The following is a 20,399-nucleotide window of genomic DNA, read 5'->3' on the forward strand; positions in this document are numbered from 1 at the left end:
GCTTCGCGCCCGTTGACTGCTGGGATAGGCTGCAGCCTGACCTGCGACCTGGTAACAGACAAGCGGTCAGGAGAATGACTGAATGAGACTAGAGGTGAGGCTGTAAAGGTCAGAGATAATTCTATATACTGTATCCATTACTTGAAAAGATATTTCAGGAGAGCTCCTCATCAATAGCTGCCCTATTCTGACTGACGAGGATTAAACCCCGTCACCTTTCCTCCTGGTGAGAGCTTATTACAGCCTCAGTAGGAAGGCTACAACTAGCCATAGCAATGCACTTTTAAAATGTGTCCACGTTGTTTCAAATGTAAAGGAACTGTTTGAGGAGTTTGGATCCATTTTGCTTTGACAGGTACCCGGTTGTCATTTTAGAAGCTGTTTGTTGAAAGAAGTAATATTATGGCTGCAGTCACTGAATGATGCTTCCTGTTGTTTGGCTGTCATGCACAGGATCAATAACGCTTCCTGTAAGCTAGAATGTGAATGAGATGATAGGTAGCCTGCATCCTTTCTGTCTTTAGTTGTGCTAATCTGCTGCGTGAAAGGACGTCCCAGGGTGTTTCCTGTGTTCTAAGCGACATCACCAAAGACATCAAAATGTGAAATGTGTTGTATCTTTGGTGGGAATTAGAACACGCGACAGTGAAATGTAGTCCTCGGCCAGTTTATGAAATCCCTTTGAATTAAATTGGAAATGAAATGTAGGTTTAAAAAAAAAAGAAAAAAGATTTGTGTCTTGAAATGCTTTTTTTTCTGTCCTTTGTTTTGGCTGAACCATCATTAGCGGCTGCAACTCAGCTTGAAATATAAAAGCGGAACAAACTTCCTGCTGAATACAATGGAGGAGGTTTGGGTTTTTTCCTCCCACATCCTTCAGTTTAAGTTTCATGGCTTAAAGGTGACATTTTATACCCTTTTTCCACAAGTTAACGCAGTTCTCGGGCACTTGTATGAAATATCTGTGCCAGTCTTTGGTCAAAACATCAAACAGATGCTGCAGGACAGCGTCCGTCATTTCTGTCTCAAACAGCTCTGTCAGAAACGCTCCAAACCCGGAAGCAAGAGTACGTTCATAGCGAGCAAGCGCGCAGCAGCGCTACCATGGTAACCGGTGAGGGACGGGAGTGTGCAGTTCACAGCGCACACAAAATATTTTTGCCGGAATATTACCACAAAAAACTGTACTTTATCCACTCTGCTCTTCTTCTTCGACTCATGCAGGAGAGAGGATTCATGTCTGAAATCTGATTGGGTTCGTTGAGGCTTTATGAAGTCGAGAAGCTTCTAATCCTGCAGAGAAACCATGTACTAATCCTTAATCTGATATGAAGAGAACTGGAGTTACAGCAGACATATTTACACATCATACTGCAAGTATGTCACAAGGTACTTTTACTAAGCAGCCAAGTAAACAATGTATCCGAGTAGGATTCTGACTTTTGCTCCTCAGGTTGGAAACTGGCACATTTTTCAAAAATCAAAATCATACTGCTGATGATCTAGTCTGATTTTGGCCGGTGCGGTGGCGTAGTGGATAGCGCTGTTGCTTCACAGCAAGAAGGTACTGGGTGTTGTGGAGATGTGTACAAACAAACGGTGAAGCTCGGCGGCTCTCCCGGATGAAAGTCTTAGCGCGGATGTTCAAACGCTGGCAGGCACATGCATGAAGTCACGACAAAGTTCACTATATTAGTGACATATTTGGAAAGCTAAAGCTAAATTAATTACATCTCCAGCTCCTTTACCACGCAGCTGATATTGTGAGGAAATCAGTGCCCTTACATTTATGTTTACATTATGTAATAAAGAAATGATCCCATTTTCAAGAAAACCCCGTTTAATGAACATTAAGACATATTGAAGACAAATACCCAGCCAGTAAATTGGTTTTAAATAAGTCACCAATATATACTGTATATATATATATATATATATAAAATCAAACAGACAAAAATACAATCGAATAAATCACTAATAACCAACAGAATTCCACGTAACTCCCCACTCAGATTGGTCGGTCACATACGTTTTAAGGCGGTAATGTTAAAGCAACACAAGAAAAGAACTGGTCAGCATATAGATAAATATTAATATTCACAAATAAAACTGACAAAAAACTGACCCTAACCACAAGTAGGTGCAAATGAAGCTCTCTGCTGATGTTCAGTGACGTTTGTCTAATGTATTATTAGAACTGATTGACCGTTTTAGTGTTCTTTTTGCTCATGTATACATTTTAAAGTTAAAATCATTAAATACTACGCCTACTATTATGCACCGGTCTTTCATTGTAGTGACATTAAAGCGACATAAAAACATAATCGTCTTCATTACAAAATGACGTGAAGAAAAATGTGCTATTCCAGTTACTTAAACCTCCTTTAAGTTTGCCCTCAGACGTTTTTACGTTTCTCTTCTTTTAAATCAATGAACTCACCTTCATTAGGCACCAGCTTATACATTATCATCCAAAGGGAACAAAAGTAAAACAGCAGCCATGTTCTTCAGTAGTGTAACTAGCAACAGGTGCACCATTGCTCTCCAGGGCAACCAGCCCGACTGCCTGAGACAACGGCCGTTAGAGTTTCGTAACTAAATGTACTGCATGTAGGAAAGGGTTAATAGTACTAAACCTGCAACAATCTAGAAGCTGCTCTCAAGAGAAAATGATAACTATCTGTAAATCTCATGGATCCAGGATTTACTGCTGGTGCAACTTTCTCACATCAAGTATGCATTTTATAAAACCCAACGCTGTGCAGTTTCTTTTTGAAGACAATATATGTTAATGCTATATTAGCCATGATAGAAAAACTAATTCCAGTGACTTCACTAAAGACGGAATTCAAATACCTGAACTTTTTGCTAAACCCCAGCCCTGCTCACACATCAGGTCTGCATTCTTCATCAGTGTCAAAAGGAGATTTGCCGGCATGAAGCGTCTGACGTCCACGTCTGTCATTCTGACTGCACCTCCTTTTCTGCACTGTCTAATTCAACTTCAGTTTGTTGCTTCCTACATTTCCCAGAATTACTTGGTAGCATGCCTTGAGAACACACTGATGAGGCTTCAGTAACAATGAAAGACACGATTAAATCCTTACACGCATGTCTTCTCTGCCCTTGTTACTTTTTTTTTTTTTTGTCCTTTTTATGATATTTTCAACCCCTGCCCCTTAAATCCACTGAGGAATATTGGATATGTTGGTCACAGGAGAGATTACCCTGAGGCACCAGGAAGGTGGGAAACAGTCCAGTTAGCCTAACTCCTGCCGAGGGTCCCCTGGGCAACAGAGGTGGCTGCACCTGCTGCCACAGTTTGGACACTCCGGTTCGACAGGACTCCATGGGAGAACTCCTGCTGGGCTTTGTTGAAGCTGGCACCGGTCCTCCTGTACTTAGCATGGACCTGGGAAAAGATGAAACAGGATATACAGAGATGTTAGGGAAGTTGGGGATTTTTGAACAGATAAGTTCGGACAAAATAGATCAACCTGCACTTTTAGGGTTAGGGTTTTCAGAGTGAGAAAAGAAAAAACAAACAAGCTAGAATGAAACTAAATAAAGTAAATCATCACATAAACTAGAACAAGGAAGTGGAAACTAAAAAAGAAAATCGCTGCATAATATTTTCTTTCTTTGTCTTCCATCCCAGACAGGAAGGAAGGTTTACGCTGTTCCCAGTAAAAATGGCCTCGTCAAACACACATTTAATAAATCTGCTTTCCTTCAGTCTAACAATTCTCAGCCATCCACAAGGAGAAATTATACACACATTTATAAATGTGCACAGTTCTGGTTTAATCAGTCAATGAAATTTGGCGAGTTATTCAAAGGTGGGATGAGAGACCTTTGAAAGGTTTTTAAGAAATACTTACTTGAACGAAATACCATGCTAGTATTTTTAGATTTACGGCTAGAAGCAAATTTCCCAAACATATAAGTATCAGACAGGCTTGGTGGAGCTTCTCTGACGGTTTCCTAACATCACCGCATTTAATGTTACAACAAACAGAATGTGTTGACAATCAAAGTTTAAAAAAGCTCAATTGGATTCATGGCAAAGAACTCATGATGAATTTAAGTTGACTGGTTGAAATCCATACGGTAGCCAGATTATAAAAGGTACAAAAACATGGTGAAGAGCTTTACATCAACATACCATCTTCAGTAGGATGACAGCCACGATGGCGTTAACGGTGAAAAACCCAGCCACGACCATCATAACCACGGCAACAGCCAAGTTCACTCTGATCATGCTGATGGATGAGATCCAGCCACTGTCAACAACAGAAGCATACAAAGTGGTTCACTCTCTCTCGACTGTGTGCAGAATACGGATATTTTTGTATTAATAAGCTATGACATTTACATGAATAAAGAGACATGGGGAAAAAAAGAAAAACTAACCCCGATCCTGTAGAAAGTTGAAAAAGTAAATGATGGGAAAAGGAATATCCTGATATACTAACACGATTTAGAAAAGTAACCCAAAGAGACCCAGACAAGTTAGGGTAGCAGGAATCTGTCAAAGAGATGCGAGAGAGGAAGTAAATAAAGAAAGACAGGCCCATGAATCTACCCAAAGCACAGCAAGAGCTCACCGTCATTCTTACTGACGCGAGTAGAAAGCTCTAGTTAGCTGCAAAAACCTGCCACAGGCATTTGGCTCCCCACTGACCTGTTCCCCCAACGTGGGATCCCCACACTCTGGATGATGTACACCGACACTTGGAAGAAGAACACAAAGAAGAAGAAGAAGAAGCTGAAGGAGCTGTCCGCCCTGGAGAGGAAAAGAAACACACGTCAGTTACTTAACAGGAGCTTCAGGCCAGTCGAGGGCTGAGTGCTGCTTCTCTGCATTGAAATTGAAAGGAATGAAAAGGCTGAGCACCTTTAAATATGAGTAATGGAAGCCGCTGAGGAGCAACAGTGGCTTCCATGTACTTCTTAAAACCCCCCAAGCGGAGTTGGAGGATGAGGCTGTTCATCAAGTACACAAGGGAAACACTGCCAACTACTTTATCTGCATGTGAACCTTCATTTTTTTTTTTTTTTACAGTTTGCAGAACAGTTAAACCCATCCCTGGAAGTAGAATAGAACGTCATCATCAGGCTGAAGGGTACTGAAGCGGCTAACCTGAAGGCCTTGTAGATAGGCCTGTACCAGCAGATGAAGGACACAGGGGTGAAGAGGAGGAACCAGAGGATGGACAGACCGAAGTCAACCCCGCTGTTATCGTCTGCAGTGAAGTAAGCCAGGCAGCCGAGGACGTTGAGGAAGAGGGTGACGCTGTGGACTGGACGGAGAGAGGAAGCCGATCATCTCACAAAACATGGAGGCACAAATGTGCTGGGTGTGTTTCTCCTCAGCAATCTTAGAAATCTGCAAGTATTAATTAGGGAAGCACCGATCGATCGGCGATCGGGCAATTTCTACATTTAAAACCGATCTTTTCTACCGCAGCAAAGGTCTGACAGTCAGCCGCTGTCTCCTTCTGCTCTGCCATTAATTCACTGACAGCCCCGCCGACGTGCCCGAGCCTATGGCTCCGCCCCCTGCTGCATTGAAAGCGAGCGCCCGTTTAGCTTGGCTGGACATGTAGATGAGAAAAGACACCCGTCTGGTGAAAAAGCAGAAATGACCTGTGCCGTGTTCATTCTTGTTTTTACCCGTTGACTTGTGAAAATGTTAAACATTGAATGTTTGACTTTTAGGAGCTTATGTCCTGTAAGCTATTCCAAGTTATTTTATATTGAAATCGTCACCCTCCTACAGGACTAACATGGGTAAATCATATTTTTATAATACTGCCCCCCCAAGGGTGGAACTGTTTGACTCCTGCCCTCAAAACATGCACCTCTTTGGCCCTAAAAATTCACCTTTCAGGGGGGCAGAAACGGCGATAGTCATCACGACTCTCTCCGGATCACCCCCCCCCCCCCCTTCGTCCACCTACGTTGTACATATTATGCGTCTTTTTAATTTATTGTTATTTTGCATCAATTGAGCAATTTAATATTGTTTTTTTTACTTTATTTGTATTGTTAAATGTCGATGATTTATGTACGAAGGACTTTCAACGGAAACAAGACCGCAAGGGCTTTTTTGAAATGCTCCTCTTAGACAGGATGTTTGACTGTACTTGTACTGTAATACATGCTACTGTGTGACTGTACTTGTACTCTAACATTCTATCTAACAAATATATTCATCATCATCACAAAGCTGCTGCATTTGGGCATTTTGTCTTTTTGCACTACAAAGAAAGAAAACTTAAAACTCAGGACACCTTATTGGTGGTTTGGGTTGTTTTGTTAGTTAATAAAATAACTATCTACAGGACAAACTAACTCAAACCTTGTCATTTTCATTTATTTGAAAAAGCACAATACTGCTGTATTCCGGTTTGGGTACATACACATCCAGAGGTAATACATCCTTCTGCAGAGCCTGCGGTACTCCTCCGGGATTTCCTCCTCAAAGTCCTGATAGAAGCACGGCTTCACGGGGGAGAAGCGGGGCAGAGGTGGCCAGTTGTTCTCTTTGGCTGACAGAGCAGGAAGAGTCAGTCTGGATTACGCCGTCTCTTTGCACGTGTAACACGAGCTTACAGCTACTTACTCCCGGTGCTCGTCGAACCGATGGTGGTCCTGTTTTGAAATTCCTCTTCCCTCTTCTCCAGGTCAGCTGCCTTCTTCTCCAGCTCCTCCTGCTTCCTGATCAGGTCGGTCTGGGCGGCAGCTGCAGTGGCCTGATGGGTGATGAAACAGTGAGATAAATTCAGGCTGCTTCCCTTTTCGGATGGCAGGCGGATGAAACAACTGCTACTGCTTGTCGTGCCCGACTGTCATGGATTTCCATGCCGACTCAGGAGCGCTTCATTGTTTTGTTTTTTGTTACGTTTCTGAGCGGTGAGAAGCTCAGTCTGTTACAGTTTGGGCTACGATTTCAGGGATAAACGTGAGACACAGACATAAAATGGAGGTTACTCTGGTGCCGTTATGAATTGCTAAATGAGTGGAGAATATTTTGCCACATTTTTCTCCAAATCCACAAAAAGAACATCTCTTCGGGCCACAGGCTGTTCAAGGTTGCCAAGAAATGCTAGTACTCAAAGGAATCTCACATCACGGACAGGGAGCCCCGCGGTAAACAACGGTGATGGCCTCCTGCAGACTTTTGATTGGTTGATTGATTTTATTTTAGCATGTAGGCCAGTTGACACTGGAGGCAAGGCGGGCCTTGCTCCCAGAGCCACAAAGGAGAATGACGAGGATGGCGCGGGATTCAAACCGCCAACCTTGAGATTATTGACGACCCATTTAAGCCACATTTTGTTTGTTTGAAAAGAGAAACAATTAGCCCATAACAAAAATCCATGCATGAGATTATGTACATGTCAAAGAGAAGGAAGAAGGAAAGCGCTGACTGAGATCAATGTGCTGATGACGGAGGAGACCAGAGAAAGTTTATCCTTTCAAATCAATAACAGAACAACGGTCAACATAATAAAGTGAATATTATATATAACAAAATAAATAAAGTACGGAACAGGTGAGTGAAGCAGAGTCTTTGGCCAAACCAAGAAAGGCTCAACATCAGAGGAATCCTCTGCATGGGCGACTCAGACTCGCTCCTGCTGCTGCTGCTAAGCACACAAAGACCTGGTGCGGGATTCAAACCACCAACCTCGGCTGAATCACAGACCAGTTACAACACTCCATATCGGCCAGTCTCACAAGACAATCAATTTCACATCATGTTTTGTGCTGCTTGTTTTCTTTCTGGTTAATATTTACTGAGACACAAATTCCCGGTATGTGTCAACCTGTGTGGTTTTAAATTGATGGCCCGAGTGGAGTCGTCGATAACTGCTTCCTTCTTGCCTTAGTCTAAAAGCAGCACCGCAGCCACACACAAACACGTACAATGCCATATAAATATACAAATATATATATATTGGAAAAAGTCTACTGTCCATGTTTTTGTTCCAGAATAAGTTAAAAACAAGCGAACTGCTGTTCTCCCATTATTCTGGACAATCGAAGCCCGGGTCAGGTGCCGGTGGCTGAAATGTGCTCGTCCTGAATCCTCACTCACTCACTCACTCACTCACTCACTCTTGGGCTCTGCTCCACGGAGGTCTGCAGGATGGCGGGCTGAGAGGACGACTCAGAGACGGGGATGGTCGTGTCGGAGTGTTTGCCCTATGAAGTAGAGCAATGCAGCTTTTTAATCAACTGCATGACCTCTCAATGACCCTACGGCCATACAATCACAGAGAGCACAGCAGCTGACCGCGGGCGAAGAAAAAGGGTTGTACTCGTCAATCTTGTCCAGTCCTCGGGTGGCTTGTGTGATCGAAGCATCCTGGAAAACAGATCAGATGCAACCTTTGATGAATATCGTTGGTTCAAAATGTAGCATGAAACAATTACGATACGAGAGATGCACGACACGCATTTCCTTCAACCCGTGCAGGTGATGAAAGGCTTCTCATGTCTGGTACCGATCCAGTTTATTCCCACCAGCACGAGGTAAGACGGCAACGACGTGACGACTCAAGACGGATGTCTAAAGACTCCATCGCTCTCGTGAGAATCGTGTTAAAAGATGATCGTTTGTGAAAACCGCATTTTAAAAACGCAATCATCATGTCCTCCGCTGAAACTGAATACGTCCACACCTGAAATGACGCGTTTGAGTCTCTAGTAGCGCGCAGGTAGAGCAGCCTCACATGGGGAATGGGATAATATTCCCCTTCATGGGCTCTTCCGTTGCTACATGTCCAGTTCTTTGATTAAAACATGTCAGCTAGTTCACGAATAGCAGACGTGCGCCTCCTAACACGCTGCAAGAAATCCCCACGAGGTCCTGAGGAGCAGGCGGCGCCTCGCAGAGCAGGTTCTGCCACCACTGAACGGACCCGTGTGAACGCCGGCTTGTGCTGCAAAGAGTTTCCAGTCAGTCAGACCAGAAAGGTGCTTCGTAAGTACAGTTTATTCCATTAATGCTCCAGTAAATAAAACAAATATCCCCAAATATTAGAGGAAAAACTGAAAACTATCAGAAAAGCAGTTTCATTCCGGCGACAATGCAAATATCAGTTTGTCGCTTACCCTTCAAGAAGGCAGCGTCGACTTAAGAAACGAAACTTTAATTCCTGCTTTAATCGGGAAATGTTTTTGATTCACAAATGATTTAATCAAACCCTTGTGCAGGTCGGGCGCGTAAAAGCGCATCGGAACTGTCACTAACGTAGAATAACTCCGTCTGTGCGAAACAATAATTATACATCCGGTGGTTCCCGATCAATCCAGGAAGACACACGCCGACTATTAAAGGTTTGTCTCAGGAGCGATGCAGCGTGTCAAGGAGCTTCTAGCGAACGTAAACATACCATCATCATCATCATCATCATCATCATCATCTTCATCTTCACTCCCTAGACGGTTTGAAACAGCCGGAAGACTAACGCACCTGCTCGACAGGTGTCGTGAAGCCACAAAGACGCCATGAAACGCAACATTCTGCCTTTTCATCAGAGGCGCGGTGACGCGTGGGCGCGCGGGGGCGCGCGGGCACCTGCTCGTCGCTTCGCTCACCTGCGCAGGTGACCTCACCTCAAGCCCCTGACCGCCGCGAATCTAAGCGAGTTGTGTCGATGGTCTCTTTGAAAGAGCGTGTTTTGACCTTATGGCGTCTAATCTGCGTAACACTGATGATAATTATCAGGAAACGCCGAGGCCAAACCCAGAAACCGACCGAACAGGTTCAGTCGGAGCTTAGAAAGTCAGAGATCACCTTCCGGAGAAGAGAAAGAGAAAGAAAGCAAAAAGGGAATAAAGTTGCGCGACGCGCTCACCTGGAAGGGGTTTACGTCCACCGGGTCCACGAAGGGGTTCACGTCATGTCCCGACATGCTGGAGGAAAGTGCGTTCTGAGACGAAAGGAGTCAAAGGACGGCTCCCGTCGTTCCGTCGGCGACAGCGGCTGCTTCTGGTGGTTCCCGTGAAACGGGGCCTCTGCGCATGCGCGCGACGCGTCAGCGGCGAATGTCCAAAATAATATCTAATCGAATAGACTTCACTTTTTTTTTTTGGAAGTAATATCAAAGTAATTTGCTCGCGCTTATAAATCCTTCTGTTTGAATATTTGTTGTTCAAAGTTATAATTATTCTGGTCCGGCTCTGAAGTTGCCTTTAAGGACCGTCGGACACAAGAAACAGCAAACTACAGCTGCTACTACTCTGAATGTATTTCATAGCTTTGCACATTTAGATAACATAAGAACTATAACTTAGCCCATAGATTATAATATCATATCAGAGGTTCAACCGTTCAGCAGTTCAGGAATTAGATTCAGCCTCAAAACACATTAAACTCACGTGTACCTGAATGCATCACTAATTAAGGTCACGCAACATATTTATGACAATGATAATGCAATTGTGAAGAGAAATGCTTTTACTTCTATGCTGAAAGACACGTTGATGCATTTTTTCTTAAATAAACGGTTTGTAATTAATCCATCCAACATTGCGTGTGGTCACCGTTTAATATTAAAACCGTAAAAGACTTTGCCTCTTGTTTGAAAAGTGTCCTATAAATAAAATAAACTGTTCAGCAAATGCCAGCTAATCCGTGCAGAGATGGCAAACATGAGATACCTTTTAAAAGTTATTTTGATTTAAGCGTATTTATACTCTTTACTCTGACACTTCAGCCCAGGAACTAAAGTTATAGCTTTTATTATAACTGCTTACATCATGAACTGCACTTCTTATAGTGCTGTCATTTCTATCCTTTTCATTACAGTTGGAGAACACTTGTTGGTCTGATCCATAAGGGGGCAGGTTGGCATTTGACTTTGCTATGAAACATATCATTTTTCTACCACTTACAGCTGCTGCATATGCTCCCCCTATACCTGTTTTTACATATATTTATTGCTCGTGATGAAACATTGACTTGGACTCAGTCAGTGTAAATTAAATGCAAAGACTGCCATTTCTGTGACAATAAAAATGGGCCAAGCATGACTCCTGCTCTCTCAAATCCAACAGTCAAATGACTTTCCAGGATAGCATCAGCACCTGAAGGAAGGACTAATGCAGAAAAAGCCAGAAATAAAAACATCTGTTCTGCCAAAGGGAATAAATCTTATATTTCCTTTATCTGAGAGGGGCAACGGCACCCTCAGTGGTACAACACTAAATAGTTTTTGTAAAATCACCCTGTAACCTGGTTACTGACTGGGTACAAACCCCCCAAAAAAAGATACATGCATTTAAAATGTGCTGCTGTGCAATGGGCTTAGAATCAATAACTTCTATGTTTGAAATGGACAACATTCAGCCTCCTCCTCAAAGGGAGCCTATGAATCTATGGTGGCACAAGACAAAATGATCTGCATAAAACTTGTATTAACCTTTTTCCAATAAGAGCTGCTGTAAATTACTCACTGGGTGAATTACGCAAAGCTGTTGCCTTTCATTGGCAAGAAGAATATTATTTCTTGCCAAGTGCTCTGAGACAGACAGTGAGCAGATCTCCTCGTCTCTGTCCCCATAACCATGAACCAGCTGATTGTACTGGTACATCATACTGGTTTATCAAAACACACTGAACCCCCGTTATCCTTGGGGTCAATTTGATCCCTTTCAATGGGTATCATTTAAAAAATAATAGTTAATTTTTCTAAACTTTGTGATTTTTTCTAATTTGATGGGTGCAATTAAGCATAGAATTATATTTTTTCAATGTTCTGAACACATATTGCACTCATTGGTGCTCCTCTGGGGTCAATTCGACCCAAAGCTGCGTGTGTGTGTGCGTGCACGTGTCCTATTACTCACACATGAATGTGTCTCTATTGTTCTGCAGTAGCTCGGTTCATTCAGTTACTTTGTTTCCACCGTAGTGAAGGTCAAACGGTTCAAAGGGCTCCATGATTCTCCTGCAACATTGTTTCCTCTCGTTGTTCCTTTACTTCCTGCTTCCATCATATAAAGATGGATCTTTCTCTCTTCCAGACCAGCGTGTCTCCATCTTCAGATCTTAAAGGAACATCTGCTCCTTTTTAGGTCACGAGGCAGTCCCAGCTTCGTTGGTGTTCATCAGTGTGTTCAGTTATTTGGTCGATGTTCAATGGTTCCATCCCAGTTTAAAAAGTCAGTGACTACAAATGATACTTAACCCTTTAAATCCCAATCTATCAGATTCGATGCGCTTGACCTTTAAGAATTTTGAGACTTCTGCAGCATAAGTTTTGATTTTTGTTTCCTTTTCAAGATAAACTAATTCTAAAGTTTTCCCTGATTTTCATTATCAATGGGTTATTTATGTCGTCAACAAATAAGCAAAGTGCGAGACACAAAAACTTGGTCAACAATTTTCTGTAAATGATTTTCCAGAGGCAAATACCCCGGAAGTCAGATTGACGTAATATTTGAGGATAACAGGAAGATTAAAGAAACATTCTCAACAATAAAGACAAGACATTCTGAGTTCAGGTTCTCGTTTGGTTGCTATTCAGCAAACAATTTAGAGACAAAGTGAGGACATTTTTGGGAGCAGGGGCAAACAATACATTTCAAGAATAGAATGGCATTTGCCCACTATACTGTACAAATGACCTGTACTGTACATAACAATTGTTGTATGGCTGTTAAGCAACGGATGCAGACATTTTATACACATCTGACATGCTTTACAGAGACGGGATCCCTTGGCTGGAATATACACCAGCTGAACTTGGTCCCTTTGATGGCGCTCTCCTTGTGAGGGGAGGAAAAAGCAGCAAAAAAAACTTAAAACACACGAAGTGGCTTCCTCTTTGTCCCGCATTCATACAGTCACAAGAGCGCTTGGTGCATAGCAAACACAAGCAAATCCTCAGCTCCCAAACTCCACACATCTCTGTCCAAGATGAGATAAATATGACTTCAATCACCCAGCAGAGGCTGGTGTTCCAGCTTTGTACAGTATTTATACCTGTATATTATATGCTATAAACATGTTAAAAATTTATTAAATAAGGGAAAAATAAATGTGTAATAATAACAGAGCAATAACAGCTTATACGCATTGTTATGAACTGTAAACTCGTAAAGCAGCTAATAATTGTGAGCATTTAATTCAATGTAACACCTGTGACGCTGCTTGATTTGTTCTTGATTTACTGTCGTACATGGCTTCAGCTCCCTGGCATTAAGTGGTCTTCTGCAGGTTCCATCGGTCCCTTTTCTCTGTCCTCTTGCTTCTGTTGCACTTCTGTTCGAATACGGAGCTGCCAAGGCACTGTAAGGGCATCGGTGACCCCCCCCCCCCCACACACACACACACACACTCAGGGGGCAGAAACACTGTACGTGGCACTTGGGAAACACTTTGTAGATTTTAGCAAAGAAATGCTGAGCAAGAGTGCTACGAGAAATGGCGGTCAGACACCATTATGCTACCACCCACTGAAAAGATATGTGCCTCGCAGGGAGTCGAGTTGGGAGTCCCATCGTCTCTCATACCATAAATTCATTACTTCCATACAACACAAGCGGTTGTGGTATGTCTGGTGGGTCCCTGCTGTGGCCATCGCTTTCTCTGGTGTGCCTCAAGGCGGAGTGTTTGGCCCCCTTCATTCTCTGTTTTCCCCCCTCGGGACTGAAGGTGCCTCGGCTGGTAAACTGGGGCCTTTCGTGAAAGATGCTTTCCTGATCTGTTGTCGGGCTGCCATCGACGCTGTCGGATCGGCGTGTCTGAGATGCATTCATCGCTTGGGCCTGGGCCAGGCCTGAGCTTACAGAGCGAGGCTTGCCCTGAAAACGATAGCGACGGCTAGCAGCAGAGGAAGAAGAGGATGAAGGGAGGAAGGATGAAGAGTAGGAGGACACACTGGAGAAGGAGTCCACGGAGTCCAAGGATTGAGGCTGTCGACGGAGAGCGCGGCGTCGAGGACCTTTCCCATTTGATCTGAGAGGCCAAGAAGTCAACAATGGATCTCTCTCTGCAAGACAAAGCCAGGAGATGTTTTTTCCCTTTTCTCCCACCAATGTTTCCTAACAAATGTACCAAAAAAAAAAGGTACGCTTTCCTGCTTAATTGCATACCAGAGAAGTAAGAAATTGTTCCCTCAGATTCCATGTTTAGGTTTTCTGAGCTGTCGGCGGTACCGATAGAGGCCTCCGACTCCAGGGTCTCATCATCTGATGCTCGTGGCTCCAGAGTCAGCATCTCAAACGTTAGCTCCTCTCTACAGGAGCAAGCAACAATAATCCGATGAGCACAAGCTGAGCAATACAGTGAGACAAATAAGCAACGTCATGCGTCTAGATGCCGCTATTCTCAAGTGTTTTACAAATCAAGCCACATATTTTGAACATTTTGAGTTCCATGGACTCGTATTACTTTTCTTTCTGCAGGCTTTCAATTTGCGCCGTCAGCACTCTCTCTTCCTGCTGCATGGCGGCCTGCTGTTGCTCAGGAATTTCGTCTAACGCGTCAGCTCTCTCTTCATCTGCGCTTTCTTCATCCGCAGCAGATGGCAGCCGTGGGCTAACTGGAGGTGAGGGAGTGCGGTGGCTCAGGCGCTGTAAACGGCCCTTTCCCTAGGAGACAGATCAAGGGCAGACTTCTCAATAATAGGAAAATGACATTTGTGATGCACAAAAAAAGCGGCTGATCACCATAAAATGAAAGAAGTTCTTTGGCCACTATCTATATGTTTCATCTGCTTTTCAAACAGCTGCTTATATACACATGCAGAGGCTTGACCCCATAGACTGACTGACCAAAGCGGAAAGCAATACAGCAGCACTAAAATGACGGATCGGAACCAACATCACAGACAATGATGTAAGAACTTTACCTTTTTAACAGCATTTGGTTGCTTGAAGCAAAAATGGGAAGCAGAAAGAAGAGGAATCAGTCAGGCCTGTATGTGTCGCTCATTTCTAGCTTCCGATTTGGTGCTTCATTGTACAAACATGTTCTCTGTCTGTGCCAGGTGTCTGTAGCCATAACATGGTACATGCAGGTGTCGGAACAACAAGCTGCAAATCAAAAGACTTTTACGAGGAACGTCCCCGTCTAATGAGACAAAGGAAGACATCGCCTGCCAGCTCACTAATGCGTGGAAGCACCAAAGACAGAAACTTCAAACTGCTGAGCTATTGAGGCTGTATATAAAACCATAATGGGACAGAATTAAACTTCAGGGTCATCTCTTCCCAAATTGATGAGAAAGGGAAATGTGACATAATACAATAGCCCCATTTTTAATGTATACATCACTAAATAAAGAACTATGTGTATTTATTTAAAAAAAAAATTTAACAGAACTATTTCAGCAATTGAACTTTGTTTTTTTTTTGGAGTAGGGGTTGAAGTTCATTCGAGCAGAGTGGCAGATCACTGAACATGTTGCAGCTGGACGTCATTCTCAGTTCTTACAGGGGAAACATGAAAGACTTACATCACGTAAATGCTAAAGATCACTTGCTCTTCAGCAGCAGAATGCAATACAACATTTTAACTTACCATCGAGCGTCGGATGAAAGTCAGTCTACACTTGGCCTCGTTCTCAGCAAACTCCAGACTGCTGATGTCCTTGATTCGTACTCTGTACTTGTGCATTTGTCTACAAATAATAACTTCGACACACCTACAGAGGGGCAAGAAACAAGCTTAAGACGCACCGAACATACTTAACAAAGTCATAGCAAAGATATTTAATTAAATATATACGCCTAAAACTGTGTAAATGAAGTAAATACCCTCAATCTGATATTCCTCTTGAAATGTAATTTGTAGAGAAATGTCTTGTTAGTCTCAGACGTTTAGTTTTTTGCTTATTTTATTTTTTTATTTCTATTTTTCGTGTTTACTTTATTTTGGTGATGTCAACAATGTATATATATATATATATACACTGTCTAAAACAATTAAAGATATTGTTTGGAAAAAAAATAATATAAACCTCATTTCCCACGTGGCTTTTCACTACAAGTTTACATTATGTTACTGACATCTACAATGCAATGAGTGACTTGATTCAACTCTATTACTGTTGCATGTTGCACGACTTCACCGAGAACATTTCCTAGTCTGTGAACCCTCATTGACAATGGAAATAAACTGATTCTGATTCAGATTGGCTGACCTCCTCTTCGAGCTTTTAGATTTTTAGGAGCGTCATTTTGCTGTCTGAATCACTGTTGCCTGACAGACATGGAGTACAGTCTTACGCAGTGGTCTTGCTGATGTCCTGGACGCTCTGCAGCGGATCAGTGGTGTCCGGACAGCGCAGGATGCAGGGCGCAAACACTATAGCCAGGGCGTTGGCCGACATGCGGTTCGTCTCCTCTTGCAAGGCTATGCTGAAAACATGACGGGAGTCTTAGAATAATCCGCTGGGAGGATTTTTCCCAATCTAACGTTTCGATTACCTGACGAGATGAAATATGAGGCGCTCCAGAGTGCTAAGGTGAGTTCTTTGCAGCTGGTCGATAATTGAATAAACCCCTCTGGTCATTTCCTTTTTATCCTGCAAACCTGTAGAGACAATTCCACAGTACAAATCTCATTTAGCCGTTTATTCTTTGGTAATAAAAGGTGACTAAACTGTGGAGGGAAACATCTTGACGTCGACCTCTTACCCATGGCGCGTATAAACTCCTCATATAGCTCAAATGTCAGCAGCGGATTGGGCAGGTCTCTCAGCCACTGCTTGAAAACACTAGCAATAACATGGATGTTGTACTCGTCCAGATTCATGCTGCCCACATCTGCATGGCGAGTGGAGACAGCAGGCGCTGAGCCATCACGCTTAACGATTCCCAACACACTCATAATTCACGAGTTCGTGTTAACGCGCCGTGTAAGCGGAAGTCACCTGTATCAAGTCCCTGTTTGAGTTCCTTAATTTTATTTGTGGAGCCGGACTTCCTGTATATTCCCTCAGTGTAGAGGCCGTGCAACTCAATGTAGTTGATGAGCTTCTCCACAACCAGCGGCACGGTCCTCTCGTCGCTCGTCAGGCGAGAGACCTCCACCCCGAACTGTCTGGAGGAAAGCTCCGGATCGAACTGCTCGACACAAATACAAAGTCGTCAGCGCCGTCAAAGAACACAAGCGCATGATACGTAAAATATAAAGACTGACGACTTGTTCCTTTTTTTCTTTAAAAAGCGAGACGCTGAATCCCATGAGCTGCTGCACATAACACCTCTTCGACATGATTTGCTGATCAGGTGGAACAGACTCACCTTCTTGCTGCATTTGTTGGTCGTCTTCTGGCAGCACTTTCTGTGGCAGGCGTAGCGGCACACTGGAAAAACACAGCCAGAGAAATGAAGCAGGTCGTCACCATTATTCACAGAAAGACGGCGCCTCCTCATTATTCAGCAAAATACCGGGCAAAAGACAAACTAGCAGCGTTGCCTGGTGTGAAAAAAACATCCTGCATTAATAAAGACAAACAATACATCTGTGTGCGCGCACACAAGTTCATTGAATATTTCAAGATTTATAACCAATTGATCACTTTGAACAACTCGGTGAAACCTGCAATGTGATAGATCTGAACTCTTGTTTTGTCTGACCAAAGCGCAAATATGTTAATTTTACCACAACACGAAACAGAGAAAAGAGGAACATCTTCACATGTGAGAAGATAAAACCAGAAAATATTTGGAATTAATGGAAAAAGAATTGCCAGGACAAAAAAACCAACATTACAGAGCTATTTTTCAGAGACAATTGTGTTTTAGAGATTGTCCAAGTCTGCAAAATTCCGAGTGTGATATTTATTGTACACTTACGTTTGCACACACAGGCACGGTCCATCATCCAGATGAGCGATGAGCAGAATTCACAGTACGTGGGGATGCTGTACTGGGTGGACTTGAAGATGTGGCCATTGTGCTCCTCTACCTTCAGACGGCAGCAGAGTGAAGGTTCGCTCAGCGTCAATTGTTACGTTTTACATCCTGGCATTCTCATCAGTAAACAGATTTATCAGCTACAATGAAGAAACACTTACAATATCAGTGTCCTTTTTCCTCCGTTTTTTGCGCTCAGGTTTTGCCACCTGCTGCAACAGTGAATACAAAACAGATATATCTTTGTATTTATTAGATGTCGTCGGATATGAAAATCATATGAAAGATGTATACCATCCATGAGTGGCACTCAAAGCTTGTCCAGATCCTTCAAGTAAAGTGTCCTTTATGTTTAAAGCATGCCACACATCTACCTTAATCTGATCCAGAGTCATGTGCATGTCTTTCTTAGACAATACCACAACACAGAATTTATTCAAACTAACATAAACGATCTCAGGGCAGTGCATCCGTGGCTGTTTTTCTCAGCAGTCAGGAAGCTATCGTGTGTCTTCACCTTGCTGAGCGAGGTGTCCAGAGGTTTGTACTCTGTCATGAACTCATCCAGGAAGACTTTAAAGGTGTTGACCCACACTGTGACGGGCGACTCTCTCCAGTCTCGCTGCTCCTGCCGCATGGTTTTCTCCAAGATGTGCTCAAACAGAGCGTAGAGGTCTTTGTAGCGGATACTTTTGCCATCATCCATCTGGGGAGGAACGGGATGAGGCCAGGGGAGCGCAGAATTAATTTCTCTACTCTGACCACTATTAATTCAGGATGGATTACAACTTATATCTACAAGGCTTTTTTTTTTTTTTCTCTAAAACAAGGTTATTTTGAATGATCAAGGACTTACTGCGAGGGCTGTAGAGTAAGAGTTGAAGATGTTTAGACGGAACTCCTTCAAAGATTTCTTAAACACGACGTCCACCATGGTGTCCTTCTTGCTGTCCTCTGTGTCCAAATCACTGATCTAAAAAAACCCCAAAAAGACCAAAGTCAGCGCAGCATAAATGTGAAACACGAGAAGCTTGAAAGAGACGTAAACAATGCATTCTCTTGATCAGTTTCCTTCCTTGGGGTGACTTTTAAAAGTTAAGCTGCAAAATGATCGCTACCGTCATGCATCAGGAGGATAAACACGAGTTCTGTGTGGCTGCACCTTTTTCATAAGGAAGTCGTTCATGCTCCTGTAGTCGTTGGTGCAGGTGAGGATCTGCAGAGCATCGTTCTGCCACTGAGTCGGTTCCCGAGCCACACTGCTGATCTTTACGCTGCGCCTACGCTTCACCTTGGGGGACGGCGCCTTGTTCTCTTTCGGTTCTTTAAAGACCCGATCCAACGTCCGATCTGGACTGCAGGGGGGCGACATGTTTTCCTGACCTGCTGCGAGGAGAATTCCACTTAGACTCCATCATGTGGCCGTCTTTGCAATTGATGCAATGGATTTATGCTAACACACCCTCCCCCAGTAATGGGCCGGCGTCTCCAGAGTCTCCTTCCAGGGAATCAGCCCCACAGATCAGCTTTTCCCTGGAAGTCTTCTTATCTCCGTTTTTGGTCTTGCTCCAGAAACGCATCTTACCACGAACCCTGCTACAATATACAAAATGAAATATATACAGTCATTTGAAGATTAAATAAGCACCAAACCCTTTAGTAAACATGATACCACAAGTAAATGTTGTCATTTATAAAATCGAAACAAGTAAAACAAACCTTCCATCTTGTGAGTTCTTACGCAGCGAATCCACTTTACCCAAATCCCCTGGCGACATGTCTTTGTGTGCCTTCCCTTGTTCTTCAAAGCCTGAAGGCTGAAACCACATTAAGATGAATTTAATGCTAAATTTACAAGAAAACCAAAGCCTAGCCTCTGAAGTATGCAAATGATACAAGTCTGAGCCAGCAGATGGCAGCATTACATCACAGTGGACAGTATTTACTGCCATCTTGCCCTTACAAAGTAATAACGAAACAAAAACCACTTGAGAAATGAAGGACATGATAAAGCAAGGACATGAAATCAGTTTCCCCAGAGGGGGGGGGCCCTGTTTAAAGAGAGTAGAAGTTTGTTAAGCGATGAAGAAAGTCAAGATACAACAATCCTCTGAGATCTCCAAGGTTTAGATTCTTCCTTCTGCTATGTGTTGACAGAAAAATAAACAAGCGGCATGCAAATGCTGTTAGTTGGCGAGGAAGAACGAAGACGAAAAGCCACCCTCTGTTAGAAAAGCAGCGATGGCAAACGTCCAAAGGGAAAACATTTCAAAAGTGAGCCCAGGATCTAATTGTGACATGTGAAGTAAAGTTAGCGCTCAGCTTCGGTCTGACAGGTATCCATTCATGTTGTTATTAACACACTATCGATACAAAATCCACAGATATTGGTGCTTCTCTGTGAAGGATATTACTCCATGACAGTTTTAGCAGCTATTGAAGTACTTTTGAAATGTCTTCCACTCCTTGTTGGGGTTATTGTATATTTTTAGACACTCGCATCTGTGTTCCTT

General features: G+C 43.2%; 2 protein-coding genes across 4 annotated transcripts in view; both read right to left on the reverse strand.

Annotated features, from left to right (window-relative positions):
* Positions 1 to 1,839: 1,839 nt before the first annotated feature.
* scamp2l (secretory carrier membrane protein 2, like) lies at positions 1,840 to 9,992 on the reverse strand. Of its 3 annotated transcripts, none has more exons than XM_068744810.1 (9): positions 9,873 to 9,992; positions 8,309 to 8,377; positions 8,128 to 8,214; positions 6,647 to 6,758; positions 6,426 to 6,554; positions 5,144 to 5,303; positions 4,685 to 4,786; positions 4,166 to 4,283; positions 1,840 to 3,412 (listed from the first exon to the last, which is right to left on the reverse strand). In XM_068744810.1, the coding sequence occupies exons 1-9, from the start codon at positions 9,927 to 9,929 to the stop codon at positions 3,266 to 3,268; spliced, it is 981 nt and encodes a 326-aa protein (XP_068600911.1). In that variant the 5' UTR covers positions 9,930 to 9,992; the 3' UTR covers positions 1,840 to 3,265. The 3 variants fall into 3 exon arrangements, with proteins under 3 accessions (XP_068600911.1, XP_068600835.1, XP_068600756.1); XM_068744734.1 differs by having other exon boundaries at positions 8,306 to 8,377; XM_068744655.1 differs by having other exon boundaries at positions 6,629 to 6,758; positions 8,306 to 8,377.
* A 2,503-nt stretch (positions 9,993 to 12,495) lies between these two features.
* myo9aa (myosin IXAa) overlaps positions 12,496 to 20,399 on the reverse strand; it is a 56,223-nt gene continuing 48,319 nt past the window's right edge. Inside the window, exons 28-44 of the mRNA XM_068742240.1 lie at positions 19,606 to 19,703; positions 19,349 to 19,479; positions 19,049 to 19,269; positions 18,743 to 18,859; positions 18,404 to 18,592; positions 18,048 to 18,098; positions 17,827 to 17,938; positions 17,272 to 17,333; positions 16,899 to 17,091; positions 16,663 to 16,791; positions 16,453 to 16,558; positions 16,252 to 16,383; positions 15,545 to 15,668; positions 14,874 to 14,894; positions 14,414 to 14,613; positions 14,116 to 14,258; positions 12,496 to 14,012 (exon numbers count right to left, since the gene is read on the reverse strand). Of these exons, the coding sequence (XP_068598341.1) occupies positions 13,528 to 14,012; positions 14,116 to 14,258; positions 14,414 to 14,613; positions 14,874 to 14,894; positions 15,545 to 15,668; positions 16,252 to 16,383; positions 16,453 to 16,558; positions 16,663 to 16,791; positions 16,899 to 17,091; positions 17,272 to 17,333; positions 17,827 to 17,938; positions 18,048 to 18,098; positions 18,404 to 18,592; positions 18,743 to 18,859; positions 19,049 to 19,269; positions 19,349 to 19,479; positions 19,606 to 19,703 (2,514 nt within the window). The 3' untranslated portion in view covers positions 12,496 to 13,527. The remainder of the gene's footprint in view (positions 14,013 to 14,115; positions 14,259 to 14,413; positions 14,614 to 14,873; positions 14,895 to 15,544; positions 15,669 to 16,251; positions 16,384 to 16,452; positions 16,559 to 16,662; positions 16,792 to 16,898; positions 17,092 to 17,271; positions 17,334 to 17,826; positions 17,939 to 18,047; positions 18,099 to 18,403; positions 18,593 to 18,742; positions 18,860 to 19,048; positions 19,270 to 19,348; positions 19,480 to 19,605; positions 19,704 to 20,399) is intronic.

This window comes from Brachionichthys hirsutus, chromosome 1 (genome assembly GCF_040956055.1).
Source record: "Brachionichthys hirsutus isolate HB-005 chromosome 1, CSIRO-AGI_Bhir_v1, whole genome shotgun sequence".
NCBI lineage: Eukaryota > Metazoa > Chordata > Actinopteri > Lophiiformes > Brachionichthyidae > Brachionichthys > Brachionichthys hirsutus.